We start from the raw sequence: 15,821 nt of genomic DNA, 5'->3' as shown, positions 1-15,821 counted from the left end.
GGGTTTTGATTTCTTCATTAATCAATTAATTTATGAATTATTTAATTTTTGGGATTAATTGATTAATTGTTTTTCAAAAAGTTTCACATTCGGATGAAACAGTAGTGGTTTCGGTGTGCTATTAACCAATCAATTAAGAATTAATATTTATTTATTTTAATTGCGAAGTTTTTACAATTACTATTTATTTTTTTAATTACGCAATTCATCAATCAATTATTGTGTACTGCTTCCTCCCAATTCCGTGTCCGTGTCCCACTTTGCTGCATCTCCGTTCCCCCCTTCGAGGGGATTGTGATCGGTCGGTTCGTGGAGGATTGTGATTGGTCGGTTCGTGGGCGATTGTGATTGGTCGGTTTGTGGGCGATTGTGATTGGTCGGTTCGTGAGCGATTGTGATTGGTAGGTTTGTGGGCGATTGTGATTGGTCGGTTCGTGGGCGATTGTGATTGGTCGGTTCGTGGGCGATTGTGATTGGTCGGTTCGTGGGCGATGGTGATCGGTCGGTTCCTTCACCATCGAGAGATTGGCCGAAACCGATATATGGCACGATATCTCAAAAAGTGGTGGACGGATTCGGACGAAACTTGGTGGACAAGATGGGTGTGCGACACCGAAGAACTGATTCGATTTTGGTGCATATTTGAATCCGGATCCGGATCTGATAATTTTGTTTCGGCGAATATTTACCATCGAGACATTGGCCTAAACCGATATATCACACGATATCTCAAAAAATTGTGGACGGATTCAGACGAAACTTGGTGGACACGATGTGTGTGCTACAAGAAAGAGTTGATTCGATTTTGGTGCAGATTCCAATCCGGATCCGGATCTGATAATTTTGATTAGGCGAATCTTCAACATCGAGAGATTTGGATGAGTGCCTTGTTCCACGTTGTTCCGAAGCGGGACAGTCTCGACATAATCTTTTTTCTTTGACTTCCGGTTCTGGGTTTGGAGCGTTGACAGGTCGATAGATCCAACCCTACTGACGATCTCAAAGTTAACTTTCTGGTCGTTATCTGTCCCGTTTTAACTGTTTATTTTCTCACCTTCATGTAACTGTGTGTTCCGAGTTCGGTTTTGTTTCAAAAATCGTGCTATTTTGTGAGATTTCGTCGAACTTGTCTTACTGGGTGCTTGAGGCCTATCCTTGAGGCTTGAGGACTACCTCTTGATCTGCTCCTCTTCCTCCGCGCCAATCGGTTCTTCTGACCACGTCCTTGTCAAAGTGGACATCTCTCTGGCTATAATCAGAGAACCACCTCACCGCCGTCGAGTCTGGCATTTCACTCAAGCCAACTGGCAGGGTCTCCAAGCAGCCATCAAACTTATAGACAGGTCTCCTATCTCTACTTTCTCCAACATCAACTCTTCCTGGGAATTATTTCAAAGAAACTTGCTCTCCCTCATGCACAGATTTATCCCCTCTCGTCTTCAGTTGTCTTACCCTTCCTCCCGCCCTTGGTTTACTGAAGCTTGTGGCGAGGCAGTTGTCCTGAAACAACTTGCCTTTGCCTCATGGAAAGCAAACCCAACTGAGGGCAATCTCAGTTCCTTCCACAAAGCTTGGAACAAGTGTGTATCTACCCTCAGGAGAGCCAGAAAACAACATCTTTCTCATCTCAAGTCTGAACTCTCAAACCTCTCTCCCTCCTCAAAATCCTGGTGGCGTCTAAGCAAATCTGTTTCTGGTGTATGTTCCCCCTCCATCCCCTCCCTTACTTCAAATGGCACCACTGCTGATACCGCAGTGAAAAAGCTGAATGCCTAAACTCGGTGTTTGCAGCTAAATTTTGTGTCCAAAACCCATCACTTTCTCTACCCACCTTACCCAGTCGCACACAACTGTCCCTGGACTCCGTGTCCTTTTCTCCTGACAAGGTGGAGAGCTTGCTGTCAAACCTCGACTCAGATTCTGTAACCGGTCCAGACGGCATCAGCCCACGTGTCCTCAAAGCCTGCTCCTCTGCTCTTGCTCACCCTCTCTCTGTTCTATTCACCCTCTCATTTGCTCAAGGCCATCTGCCATCTGCTTAGAAATCAGCAAACATCATTGCCCTGCACAAAAAAGGTGTAAAAACAGATCCCTGCAACTACAGACCAATCAGCCTTCTCCCAATCATCAGCAAGGTTGTGGAATCCATCATCGCTTCAGACATCAAATCCTTCCTCTTCTCCAATGGCCTGATTTCTGATCATCAATTTGGTTTCAGACCAGTTCACTCTACCCTGGATATGCTACTTCTGCTCTCCCAACAATGGATGGAAGCCTTCAAAACCAGACAGGAAATCCGAGCCGTATCCCTGGACATATCACGTACTTTTGACATGGTCTGGCACCCTGCCCTACTCACCAAACTCTCTTCCCATGGTATCCAAGGCCATCTCCACTCATGGCGCGCAGACTTCCTCTCCTGTCACAGTCAACGTGTGGCCCTAAATGGAGTTCTCTCATCTCCTCTTCCTGTGCAGGCTGGACTTCCTCAAGGTAGCGTTCTGGGCCCTGTTCTTTTTCTGGTTTTCTTCAATGATCTCTCCGACTCTCTGGAAAATCCTCTATTTCTCTTTGCCGACGACTCCACCCTCTGCCGTACCATCGGTCATCCCTCAGACCGGCAAGCAGCAGCTTCTTCGCTCACTGCAGATCTGGATAAAATCACAAACTGGTCCAACACGTGGAACATGTCTTTCAATCCAGACAAATCTCACACTCTCACTATGTCTCTCCGAAAGGACCGTTTAACCCCCCCCCCCATCCACTTTCTCAACAATCCTTTGGAAGAAGTCCTTTCTTTCAAGCTTCTGCGTCTCACTATCTGCCATGACCTTTCCTGGGAAAGTCACATTTCCAACCTCGCCTCCAAAGCCAGTTGCCGACTGGGAATCCTCCGCCGTGCAAGGTCCTTCCTCGTCCCTCTTGAGCTTCTGACCACTTACAAAGCTTTTGTCCGTAGCCTGATGGAGTACTGCTATCCCCTTTGGGCTGGTGCTCCTGCCTCCCACCTTTCTCGGCTTCACGCTGTAGAAACCAAGGCATTTCGGATCATTGGCATCTCCCGCAATGAGGCTGAGTCTTTGGGCCTCTCACTCAATCACCGCAGGTTGGTCGGTGGTCTTTCTGTCTTCTGCCGTCTCCTCTCCAGCCTCGCACCCCCTGCTCTCTGTGATTTGTCCCCACCACATTTCCGCAGGGCGCTCAAGGTCCGCCAACAACCTTCTGGTAAAACTACCAAAATCACGAATCACTGCTCACCTTCACTCTTTCATTCCTCTTTTTCCCGCCTTTGGAATAAACTCCCTCACTCTTTAATTCCCATTCTTCCCTCGAGGCTTTCAAAACAGCTGTTCACCACCACCTCTTATCATCCCCCATCCAAATCCTCGATCTTTTCTACCCCCGATAATCCACCCAAGCCCACCTCCTTCAAATTCCCTGCTTTCCTTCCCGAAAGTCCCTGTAATGTCCATCTTGTATTCCCCATGTTCCCCGTCTCATCCCTCTCCCTTCCACAGATCTCCAAATGTCTCTGTTCCCCACTGTTTTGTCCCTCCCACTACCGCCCCTCTTGTCTCATGCCCCCCTTGATGTGCGTTGTGTGTTCGCTCTCATACGAGCGTCGACAAGGTACACAAAAAAAAATAAAACGTGAAGCTCACAGGTGAGCGTGCCTCGGTGGACCAGGTGGCAACTGAAACGTTCCCTGCTCAACTCGCAAAGGCCACCAAGGACACGGGGAACGTACCGTAGTTGGTCTTCAATGGAGGCGAGACCTGCTCTGGAAGAAAATGCCCAAATTAGAAAAAAAAATTATTTGAACTTTCAGCACAAAGTGAGGGAGGAGAGCATCGGGCTTCAAGGCTGAAAAGGACCGGGTTCCTCTTGGTTATGACACTGTTATGGATCAGATGATGGCCCCATTGGTCCATATTTGTACATTTGACCTATTTAAACATTCATCAATTGAATTAATCAGGTGTCTGGATTCAAACCCTTGTCCTGGCTGCTTCAAATTGTGTTTCCAAGCCTTTGTCTTCGTTTTGCAGTTTCCAACAAGCCAGCCTGTGTCCTTGCCAGCCTTGCTTCTGCAGGCTGTTATGAATTCCAGTGGAGTGTCAACAATCTCAGAGAACTACAAAGGATTTGCTCCTGTTAATGAAGATGTGCCGGCACTCTCTTGCTGTTTGAAGCGTGAGAAAGGAGCTGTTTCCTGCTAATTCTCCCCGAGGGCCGCAGGGAGGGGGGGAAAAGCCCACTTGAATCTTTGTTTCTTTCTTTGCTTGCTTTTCTCCACCTAGGAATAGGTTTTATATGTGAAACTTTTGGAGTGTAACATTTAGTGGGGTACAGGGTCTGACTGCTGTGGTTGGTCCCTGTGCCACCTCCGCTTGCAAGTGCTGTGCAACTTCAATAAACCGTATATTCGAGAATCTTCTGTTGACTCCCCTAAATTCTTGGCCAGGATTGGTGAGGGTCTTCATCACACTCTTCTCCTCGATGCCGACGGTCGAGGGGACTGCGTGACGAAGCCGATTATGTTGTTCCGTGCTCTCAAGGGTAAAAAAAACAAACACACTCTGTCCATATTTTGGAGGGACAACAGCAAGGTGTGGGTAACAGCTGCCATATTTATGGATTCGTTCCACAACTGTTTCGCCCCTCATGTGGAGAGGTACCTGGCTGAGAATCACCTCTCCTTCAAGGTACTTCTGCCGGTGGACAACGCTCCCGGCCACCCCGAGGTGCTGAAGGTGGTCCATCCCAATATGGAGGCCATCTTCCTGCCACCCAACACCACCTCCCTGATCCAAGCACTCGACCAAGAGGTAATTTCGACGGAAGAAAACGTGATGCACCCTCCGCACCTTCCGTCGCATCTTGGATGATCTGGAACCCGACCCCGAACTTACCGTCGGGAAATGTTGGAAGGACTTCAACAAAGCGTACTGCATCGATGCCATCAAAGACTCGCTGGATGAATTCAAAGCCTCCACCATCAATGCTTGCTGGCAAAACCTGTGGCCAGAGGTAGTCCACAACTTCCGAGGTTTTCCCAACACCATGGAAGAGGGGATGGGAGGGTTTCCGGGTCGGCATGTGAGGTGAGAGGGGAAGGCTTGGACGACATGGAGCCTGAGGAATTGGAGGAGCTAACTGAGAAGGAGTTGGAGGCCTTCATCAAGGTTTCTGAGGAGGAGGGCAGTGGTGAGGCCCAACCTGACTGTCAAGTTCCTGGCTGAGGTGCTGCACCATGTGAGGACGGCAGCTGACAAGGTGCAAGATGCCGACCCAGTGATACCTCCGGTTCAAGAGGAGGTTGGATGATGTTTCGCTGCCGAACAAAGAGCTGCACAGAAACCTGCAGCACTCAGGAAAAGAGCTGTCCATTTGGCATTACTCATTTTTATTTCACCTCGTCCCCTCAACCTGCATCCCCTTCGGTGCACCTCTCATCAGCACCCTCACCTGCGTCTCTCTTCAGAGGAGTTCACTGGATTCTCACATCAAGAGTTAAGTCGGATCTTAAATAAAAATTGGAAACAGTACCTGTTGTTGTTGTTTTTTATTTAATTATTTATTTGTAAGCATTTTTAATGAAACTGTAATCATGTATATTTACTGTATGACCAACAGTGCCAAAACAACCTTTTACAAGAGGATATAAAACTCACAGAGGACAGGTAAAGCACATAAGCAGGTACCTTACAGACATATGTGTGGAAGCATGAAAGCCAGGTAGGTGAGTACGTGAGTCAGAGCGCTCGGTCTCCCCCTTGCGGCCCATACAGACCGTCCCGGGAGTGCCTCGACTGCCCCTCATGGTCTGTGCAGTCACAGGGAGACTGTTCATCAGCGAGACTTACCTAACACCAAAAATAAGGACGACAACTTCCAGCACCCCGATATCAACTCGCACACCTCCATAAACACTCTCCCCTACATCATCCCTCACCGGATACCAACTCCCACCTCGACATGAACCCTCACCGAGGCACACGTGATTGAGTTCAAGTTAAACAAGTTGATTTCTAGTGATGAAATTGAAGGATTTACACAATTCACGGATGGAAGGAAGTCATTCGGGTGGTGAAGGAGGTTCGTGGAGAATGTTCAAGGTTTCCGAGTGAAGGGAAAGAATCGAACTTCGGGGCTTGGTCTCACCAGGAGAGTCCCCACCTTGTAGCACACCGGTCCCTAAGTCCTTCCGCTTCTTCAACAATGTCTTCTCATGTTCAACCTCCTCGCTCAACATGTCAATGTAGAGACATGCGTCGTTCAAAATGTCCACCTGGAAACAGCGCACACAAACATGTCAACAATGGTGCTGTTTGTGTGAGGGTGCTGGTCGGCTCCATTCATTCATTCAGACACAGACTACGGTTGCTGGTCGCATCATTGGACATATGTTTGTAGTTGTACGTAATAAATACATCTTTGTGGGGTTTTGATTCTTGCTTCCTCTTCCACACACCTTCCACACACCACACACCACCTTGATATTTATTCCTCTTCCACACACCTTCCACACACCACACACCACCTTGATATTTATTCCTCTTCCACACACCTTGCGCAATCTCTTGTACTTGCTTCCCTCACTGTGCCAAGGGATGGCGTCAGAAAGAAGCTGAAAATCACTGAAACACATACAGGGGAACAGGGGGTTTTGTACACAAAGTCGAGGCTCATGGAGGAGCGACAACTTACAATGGATCCGGAGGTCACAGAACACAAAGTGGAAGGAAAAACTGGAGGTTTGGAAAGAAAAGGGCTTTCAGAGGGTTAACGGGGCTGGAAAAGATCATGGGTATGGGTGAGGGATGATCTAAAATGGTGGTGAATAGCCACGTTGAAGCCCTCGCGTGAAGAAAGATCGAAGAGGATGTGGAAGTTGCTTCCGCAGGAGGGCAAATGGAAGAACGAATGAGTGGAGGTGAGCAGTGATTCTGGAGCGAATGCGAAAACGAAGGACTCATTGATGAGTCATTCAGACACGACGCAGAGGAGAGTCCTTCAACGTTGCATTTTGTACGCACCTGTCCGAGAGATGGTCCCGCATCACTTCCTGAGCACCTTTCCCGCTCGGCTCCCGCCGCTTCTCACCTTTCCCGCTCGGCTCCCGCCGCTTCTCACCTTTCCCGTGCCCGACGTCGAGAACGTTCGTCTAAAAAGAGGAAGATGAGGTGAAGAGAAACACTCGTTTACCACTTAACCTGTTTAACAGCTTAAACCATTTACACGTGACCCACTAACTCGTACTGTCTGCGTTAGCAGTCTCCGTAAACATGGTCGCCGTTCACACTTGCCCCTTCCCTGGGATTCTACCTCCAATCAGCAATCGGTTTACAATATAACTCGGCCCACGTGATGCAAGTCACGTGACCTGCGTTGGTCTGGGTTTGGTGTTCCACAGGGATTCGTTCGTTTGAAGAGTGAAATATCCAAGAGTTTGATCAACTGGAAACACCCGCTCTCTCTGGGAGCGGCCTGCGGGGATAGTGGGCGGGGTGGGGGGGATAGTGGGCGTAGTGGGGGATAATGGGCGTGGTGGGGGGATAGTGGGCGTGGTGGGGGGAAAGTGGGCGTGGTGGGGGGATAGTGGGCGTGGTGGGGGGATAGTGGGCGTGGTGGGGGATAGTGGGCGTGGTGGGGGATACTGGGCGTGGTGGGGGGATAGTGGGCGTGGTGGGGGGATAGTGGGCGTGGTGGGGGGATAATGGGCGTGGTGGGGGGATAGTGGGTGTGGTGGGGGATAGTGGGCGTGGTGGGGGGATAGTGGGCGTAGTGGGGGGGATAGTGGGCGTGGTGGGGGGATAGTGGGCGTGGTGGGGGGGGATAGTGGGCGTGGTGGGGGGATAATGGGCGTGGTGGGGGGATAGTGGGTGTGGTGGGGGATAGTGGGCTGGTGGGGGGGATAGTGGGCGTAGTGGGGGATAATGGGCGTGGTGGGGGGATAGTGGGCGTGGTGGGGGGATAGTGGGCTGGTGGTAGGGATAGTGGACGTGGTGGGGGGATAGAGGGCTGGTGGGGGATGGTGGGAGGATAGTGGGCGTGATGGGGGGGATAATGGGCATGGTGGGGGATATTGGGCGTGGTGGGGGATAGTGGGTGTGGTGGGGGATAGTGGGCGTGATGGGGGATAGTGGGGGGGTGGATAGTGGGCGTGGGGGATAGTGGGTGTGGGGGATAGTGGGTGTGGTGCGGGGGATAGTGGGCGTGGTGGGGGATAGTGGGCGTGGTGGGGGATACTGGGCGTGGTGGGGAGGGATAGTGGGCGTGGTGGGGGGATAGTGGGCTGGTGGGGGGATAGTGGGTGTGGTGGGGGGATAATGGGTGTGGTGGGGGGGATAGTGGGCGTGGTGGGGGGGATAGTGGGCGTGGTGGGGGATAGTGGGCGTGGTGGGGGATAGTGGGCGTGGTGGGGGGATAGTGGGTGTGGTGGGGGATAGTGGGCGTGATGGGGGATAGTGGGGGGTGGATAGTGGGCGTGGGGGATAGTGGGTGTGGGGGATAGTGGGTGTGGTGCGGGGGATAGTGGGCGTGGTGGGGGATAGTGGGCGTGGTGGGGGATACTGGGCGTGGTGGGGGGGGATAGTGGGCGTGGTGGGGGGATAGTGGGCTGGTGGGGGGGATAGTGGGCGTGGTGGGGGGATAATGGGTGTGGTGGGGGGGATAGTGGGCGTGGTGGGGGGGATAGTGGGCGTGGTGGGGGGGATAGTGGGCGTGGTGGGGGATAATGGGCGTGGTGGGGGGATAGTGGGTGTGGTGGGGGATATTGGGCTGCTGGGCGGGATAGTGGGCGTGGTGGGGGGATAGTGGGCTGGTGGTAGGGATAGTGGACGTGGTGGGGGGATAGAGGGCTGGTGGGGGATGGTGGGAGGATAGTGGGCGTGATGGGAATTTACGCGTCGGCCATTTTGACACACTTCCGGTCACATGATCGGCGTGCCCTCTGTAATTTAACATCACGACCCTGTCCCAATGTTGTAACCCAAATTTGGGTCGGATTCTGACTGGTGAGTCTGGAGAAGAAGATTTTTTTTGAGGGATTTACACGATTTTTTCCAAAAATTGACGAAGGTGGCCATTTTGACACACTTCCGGTGACGTAATTGGAATGACCTCCACAATTTAATATCCCTACCCTGGCCTAAAGCTGCAACCCAAATTTGGTAGCATTCTAACTGGTGGGTCTGGTGAAGATGTTTGAAATTTGTTTTTCCAAGTTGGCCATTTTGACCGACTTAAAGTCAGGAGCGGAACGAGCGTTGCAATCGCCATGACCGAGACCGGTCAGGAGCGGAACGTTGCTGCCAAGTATCAGCCGGTTCGGCCCAGCGGTTTGGCCGGAGAAGTCAAAATAAGAGACGGACGGTGCGCGCTGACAATACCTCACCTGGAATTTCAATTCCAAATAAGATAAAAATAATTTTCTGCTTTATTCTTCCTCTCTTCTCTCCTCCTGCCAGACGGAAAGGGTCGAGTCCTTCACACAGTTGTGGTTGTGCACACATCAGTAAAAATGCTGTGTGGAGTCAAGTGAGATGGGTGGAGGGAGGGGAACTTGAAGGAAAAGGAAAAATAAATACAAAAAGGTTCTATTTCTGATCCCACAGCCGAGCTGGCATTTCTTACGTGATACACCTCAAACACCACAAATCGTCACTGACACCTCCCCGCACTCCCACAACCATCACAATACCTCAAGAGAATTCCTTACTGAAGGTAGTAAGGTGATACCCAAATAATCCCAAGATAATTTATCATTCCCACCCCGACGAACAATCGTTGAACATCCATCTCTTCCTCTTTATATATCAAGAGATAAGACAATGCGTGGGTGCACGTAATAAATAAATAATTATAATTAGTAAAACATCAATCCTGTTTCTTAAAACACGAGCGCATGATTCATATCTATTATTCACGTCATAAATTATTGATAATTTGAACACGAGTATGGATCACTCGGATGGAGCCGTGACACACGGATAGGTAGGATGACAATACGATTGGTCAGAGAATGACTAAGGCTCGACACGTGGTTCGCTTGAGCGGACATTGAAGAAAGGAAGACATCAAGATGGGACACATCGTCGGCGAACTCACGGCTTCTTCAGTCTTGGCCTCCATTTTGTGTTCCATGTCATCTGCAAACAAAGAGATTGGATTTTCATTTTCATCGCAGAGGGAACTTGGGAGCAGCAACTTCACTTCACAAGCAAGCGCAGAGCCAACCGAGCTTATAACGTCGACTCCCAAACACAGATACACTCAAACACTAATACACCCAAACACCGATACATCCAAACACAGATACGCTCAAACACCGATACACCCAAACACTCAAACCAGCAAACACCGATACACCCAAACACCGATACACCCGAACACTGATACCAGCAAACACCGATACACTCAAACATTGACACACCCAAACACTGATACACCCAAACACAGATACACTCAAACACCGATACATCCAAACACAGATACACCCAAACACTGATACCAGCAAACACCAATACACTCAAATATTTACACACCCAAACACTGATACCAGCAAACACCGATACACTCAAACATTGATACACCAAAGCACCGCCACACCCAAACACTGATACCAGCAAACGCGATATACTCAAACATTGACACACCCAAACACTGACACACCCAACCACCGATACCAGCAAACACCCATATACTCAAACATTGACACACCCAAACACTGGCACACTCAAACACTGACACACCCAAACACTGACACACCCAAACATTAACACACTCAAACACTGACACACCCAAACACTGACACACTCAAACATTGACACACCCAAACACTGACACACCCAACCACCGATACCAGCAAACACCGATATACTCAAACATTGACACACCCAAACACTGACACACCCAAACATTGACACACCCAAACACTGACACACCCAAACATTAACACACTCAAACACTGATACACCCAAACACCAATACACTCAAACACATACACTCAAACACCGATACACCCAAACAGTCAAACCAGCAAACACCGATACACTCAAACACTGACACACCCAAACACAGATACACCCAAACACTGATACCAGCAAACACCAATACACTCAAACACTGACACACCCAAACACTGACACACCCAAACATTAACACACTCAAACACTGACTCACCCAAACAGTGACACACTCAAACATTGACAGACCCAAACACTGACACACCCAACCACCGATACCAGCAAACACCGATATACTCAAACATTGACACACCCAAACACTGACACACCCAAACATTGACACACCCAAACACTGACACACCCAAACATTAACACACTCAAACACTGATACACCCAAACACCAATACACTCAAACACATACACTCAAACACCGATACACCCAAACAGTCAAACCAGCAAACACCGATACACTCAAACACTGACACACCCAAACACTGACACACCCAAACATTGACACACCCAAACACTGACACACCCAAACATTGACACACCCAAACACTGACACACCCAAACATTAACACACTCAAACACTGATACACCCAAACACCAATACACTCAAACACATACACTCAAACACCGATACACCCAAACAGTCAAACCAGCAAACACCGATACACTCAAACACTGACACACCCAAACACAGATACACCCAAACACTGATACCAGCAAACACCGATACACTCAAACATTGACACACCCAACCACCGATAGTCAAACACTGACACACCCAAACACTGATACCAGCAAACACCGATACACTCAAACATTGACACACCCAACACTGACACACCCAAACACTGATACCAGCAAACACCGATACACTCAAACATTGCCACACCCAAACACTGACACACTCAAACATTGACACACTCAAACACTGACACACCCAAACACTGATACCAGCAAACACCGATACACTCAAACATTGACACACTCAAACACTGACACACCCAAACACTGATACCAGCAAACACTGATACACTCAAACATTGACACACCCAAACACTGACACATCCAAACAGTGACATAACCAAACACTGACACACCCAAATACTGATACCAGCAAACACCGATACACGCAAACATTGACACACCCAAACACTGACACACCCAGCCACCGATACCAGCAAACACTGATACACTCAAACACTGACACACCCAAACACTGACACACCCAAACATTAACACACTCAAACACTGACACACCCAAACATTAACACACTCAAACACTGATACACCCAAACACCGATACACCCAAACACATACACTCAAACACCGATACACCCAAACAGTCAAACCAGCAAACACCGATACACTCAAACACTGACACAGCCAAACACAGATACACCCAAACACTGATACCAGCAAACACCAATACACTCAAACATTGACACACCCAAACACTGACACACCCAAACACTGATACCAGCAAACACCGATACACTCAAACAGTCAAACCAGCAAACACCGATACACCCAAACATTGACACACTCAAACACTGACACACCCAAACACAGATACACCCAAACACTCATACCAGCAAACACCAATACACTCAAACACTGACACACCCAAACACTGACACACCCAAACATTAACACACTCAAACACTGACACACCCAAACACTGACACACTCAAACATTGACACACCCAAACACTGACACACCCAACCACCGATACCAGCAAACACCGATATACTCAAACATTGACACACCCAAACACTGACACACCCAAACATTGACACACCCAAACACTGACACACCCAAACATTAACACACTCAAACACTGATACACCCAAACACCAATACACTCAAACACATACACTCAAACACCGATACACCCAAACAGTCAAACCAGCAAACACCGATACACTCAAACACTGACACACCCAAACACTGACACACCCAAACATTGACACACCCAAACACTGACACACCCAAACATTGACACACCCAAACACTGACACACCCAAACATTAACACACTCAAACACTGATACACCCAAACACCAATACACTCAAACACATACACTCAAACACCGATACACCCAAACAGTCAAACCAGCAAACACCGATACACTCAAACACTGACACACCCAAACACAGATACACCCAAACACTGATACCAGCAAACACCGATACACTCAAACATTGACACACCCAACCACCGATAGTCAAACACTGACACACCCAAACACTGATACCAGCAAACACCGATACACTCAAACATTGACACACCCAACACTGACACACCCAAACACTGATACCAGCAAACACCGATACACTCAAACATTGCCACACCCAAACACTGACACACTCAAACATTGACACACTCAAACACTGACACACCCAAACACTGATACCAGCAAACACCGATACACTCAAACATTGACACACTCAAACACTGACACACCCAAACACTGATACCAGCAAACACTGATACACTCAAACATTGACACACCCAAACACTGACACATCCAAACATTGACATACCCAAACACTGACACTCCCAAATACTGATACCAGCAAAGACCGATACAGTCAAACATTGACACACCCAAACACTGACACACCCAACCACCGATACCAGCAAACACTGATACACTCAAACATTGACACACCCAAACACTGACACAGCCAAACATTGACACACCCAAACACTGACACACCCAAACATTAACACACTCAAACACTGATACACCCAAACACCGATACACCCAAACACATACACTCAAACACCGATACACCCAAACAGTCAAACCAGCAAACACCGATACACTCAAACACTGACACACCCAAACACAGATACACCCAAACACTGATACCAGCAAACACCAATACACTCAAACATTGACACACCCAAACACTGACACACCCAAACACTGATACCAGCAAACACCGATACACTCAAACAGTCAAACCAGCAAACACCGATACACCCAAACAGTCAAACCAGCAAACACCGATACACTCAAACACTGACACACCCAAACACTGACACACCCAAACACTGATACCAGCAAACACCGATACACTCAAACATTGACACACCCAACCACCGATAGTCAAACACTGACACACCCAAACACTGATACCAGCAAACACCGATACACTCAAACACTGACACACCCAAACACTGACACACCCAAACACTGATACCAGCAAACACCGATACACTCAAACATTGACACACCCAACCACCGATAGTCAAACACTGACACACCCAAACACTGATACCAGCAAACACCGATACACTCAAACATTGACACACCCAAACATTGACAGACCCAAACACTGAACCGTTTATGTCCTCTGGGAATGGAGGAACATGTATCGCTGATTGTGCCACCTACCCGCTAAGGGGTTCATGTTAGCAGTCAAGGGACTCGCCGTGTCCACATGAGATGTACTCTGACTCCCCGTGTCCACATGAGATGTACTCTGACTCCCCGTGTCCACATGAGATGTACTCTGACTCCCCGTGTCCACACGAGATGTACTCTGACTCCCCGTGTCCACATGAGATGTACTCTGCCTTCCCGTGTCCACACGAGATGTACTCTGACTCCCCATGTCCACACCAGAAGTACTCTGACTCCCCGTGTCCACATGAGATGTACTCTGCCTCCCCGTGTCCACACGAGATGTACTCTGACTCCCCGTGTCCACATGAGATGTACTCTGACTCCCCGTGTCCACACGAGATGTACTCTGACTCCCCGTGTCCACATGAGATGTACTCTGCCTTCCCGTGTCCACACGAGATGTACTCTGACTCCCCGTGTCCACATGAGATGTACTCTGCCTTCCCGTGTCCACACGAGATGTACTCTGACTCCCCATGTCCACACCAGAAGTACTCTGACTCCCCGTGTCCACATGAGATGTACTCTGCCTCCCCGTGTCCACACGAGATGTACTCTGGCTCCCCGTGTCCACATGAGATGTACTCTGACTCCCCGTGTCCACATGAGATGTACTCTGACTCCCCGTGTCCACATGAGATGTACTCTGACTCCCCGTGTCCACACGAGATGTACTCTGACTCCCCGTGTCCACATGAGATGTACTCTGCCTTCCCGTGTCCACACGAGATGTACTCTGACTCCCCATGTCCACACCAGAAGTACTCTGACTCCCCGTGTCCACATGAGATGTACTCTGCCTCCCCGTGTCCACACGAGATGTACTCTGACTCCCCGTGTCCACATGAGATGTACTCTGACTCCCCGTGTCCACACGAGATGTACTCTGACTCCCCGTGTCCACATGAGATGTACTCTGCCTTCCCGTGTCCACACGAGATGTACTCTGACTCCCCGTGTCCACATGAGATGTACTCTGCCTTCCCGTGTCCACACGAGATGTACTCTGACTCCCCATGTCCACACCAGAAGTACTCTGACTCCCCGTGTCCACATGAGATGTACTCTGCCTCCCCGTGTCCACACGAGATGTACTCTGGCTCCCCGTGTCCACATGAGATGTACTCTGACTTCCCGTGTCCACAAGAGATGTACTCTGACTTCCCGTGTCCACAAGAGATGTACTCTCACTCCCCGTGTCCACACGGGATGTACCCGGAGTCGCCATGTTGGAGAAGGACGTGTTGGATCCCAAACTGGAGCCCGATCGGTAAGTTCTCTCTCCCCCTCGTTCTGTGCCGATCACGAATAGTGGACCCTCGTGACCGCGGGTCTCCGTCCCGGGAACATCGTCAGGGTTTTTACCGATCACGGAGAACCGTCCAAAGGACAGCCATTCACGGACAAGCTCCACCTGGGGTGTTCC

At 49.4% G+C, this 15,821-nt stretch overlaps 1 protein-coding gene across 5 annotated transcripts in view; it reads right to left on the bottom strand.

Annotated features, from left to right (window-relative positions):
- Nucleotides 1-5,539: 5,539 nt before the first annotated feature.
- LOC147007842 (uncharacterized) overlaps nucleotides 5,540-15,821 on the bottom strand; it is a 10,819-nt gene continuing 537 nt past the window's right edge. The window contains exons 1-6 of one of the 5 annotated variants that reach the window (XM_085866323.1): nucleotides 15,611-15,821; nucleotides 10,114-10,154; nucleotides 7,138-7,168; nucleotides 7,041-7,107; nucleotides 6,524-6,641; nucleotides 5,540-6,292 (exon numbers count right to left, since the gene is read on the bottom strand). The exon at nucleotides 15,611-15,821 is cut by the window's right edge and continues 537 nt beyond it. In XM_085866323.1, the coding sequence (XP_085722449.1) occupies nucleotides 6,080-6,292; nucleotides 6,524-6,641; nucleotides 7,041-7,107; nucleotides 7,138-7,168; nucleotides 10,114-10,154; nucleotides 15,611-15,821 (681 nt within the window). In that variant the 3' untranslated portion in view covers nucleotides 5,540-6,079. Of the gene's footprint in view, nucleotides 6,293-6,523; nucleotides 6,642-7,040; nucleotides 7,169-10,113; nucleotides 10,155-14,383; nucleotides 15,162-15,610 lie in introns of those variants that run through there. The other 4 variants (XM_085866320.1, XM_085866322.1, XM_085866319.1 and 1 more) reach the window with 4 other exon arrangements.

The sequence above is a fragment of the Eptatretus burgeri genome, chromosome 24, assembly GCF_056783735.1.
Source record: "Eptatretus burgeri isolate ZD-2024b chromosome 24, Ebu_testis_v1, whole genome shotgun sequence".
NCBI lineage: Eukaryota > Metazoa > Chordata > Myxini > Myxiniformes > Myxinidae > Eptatretus > Eptatretus burgeri.
This window is presented reverse-complemented; position numbering and strand designations above follow the sequence as displayed.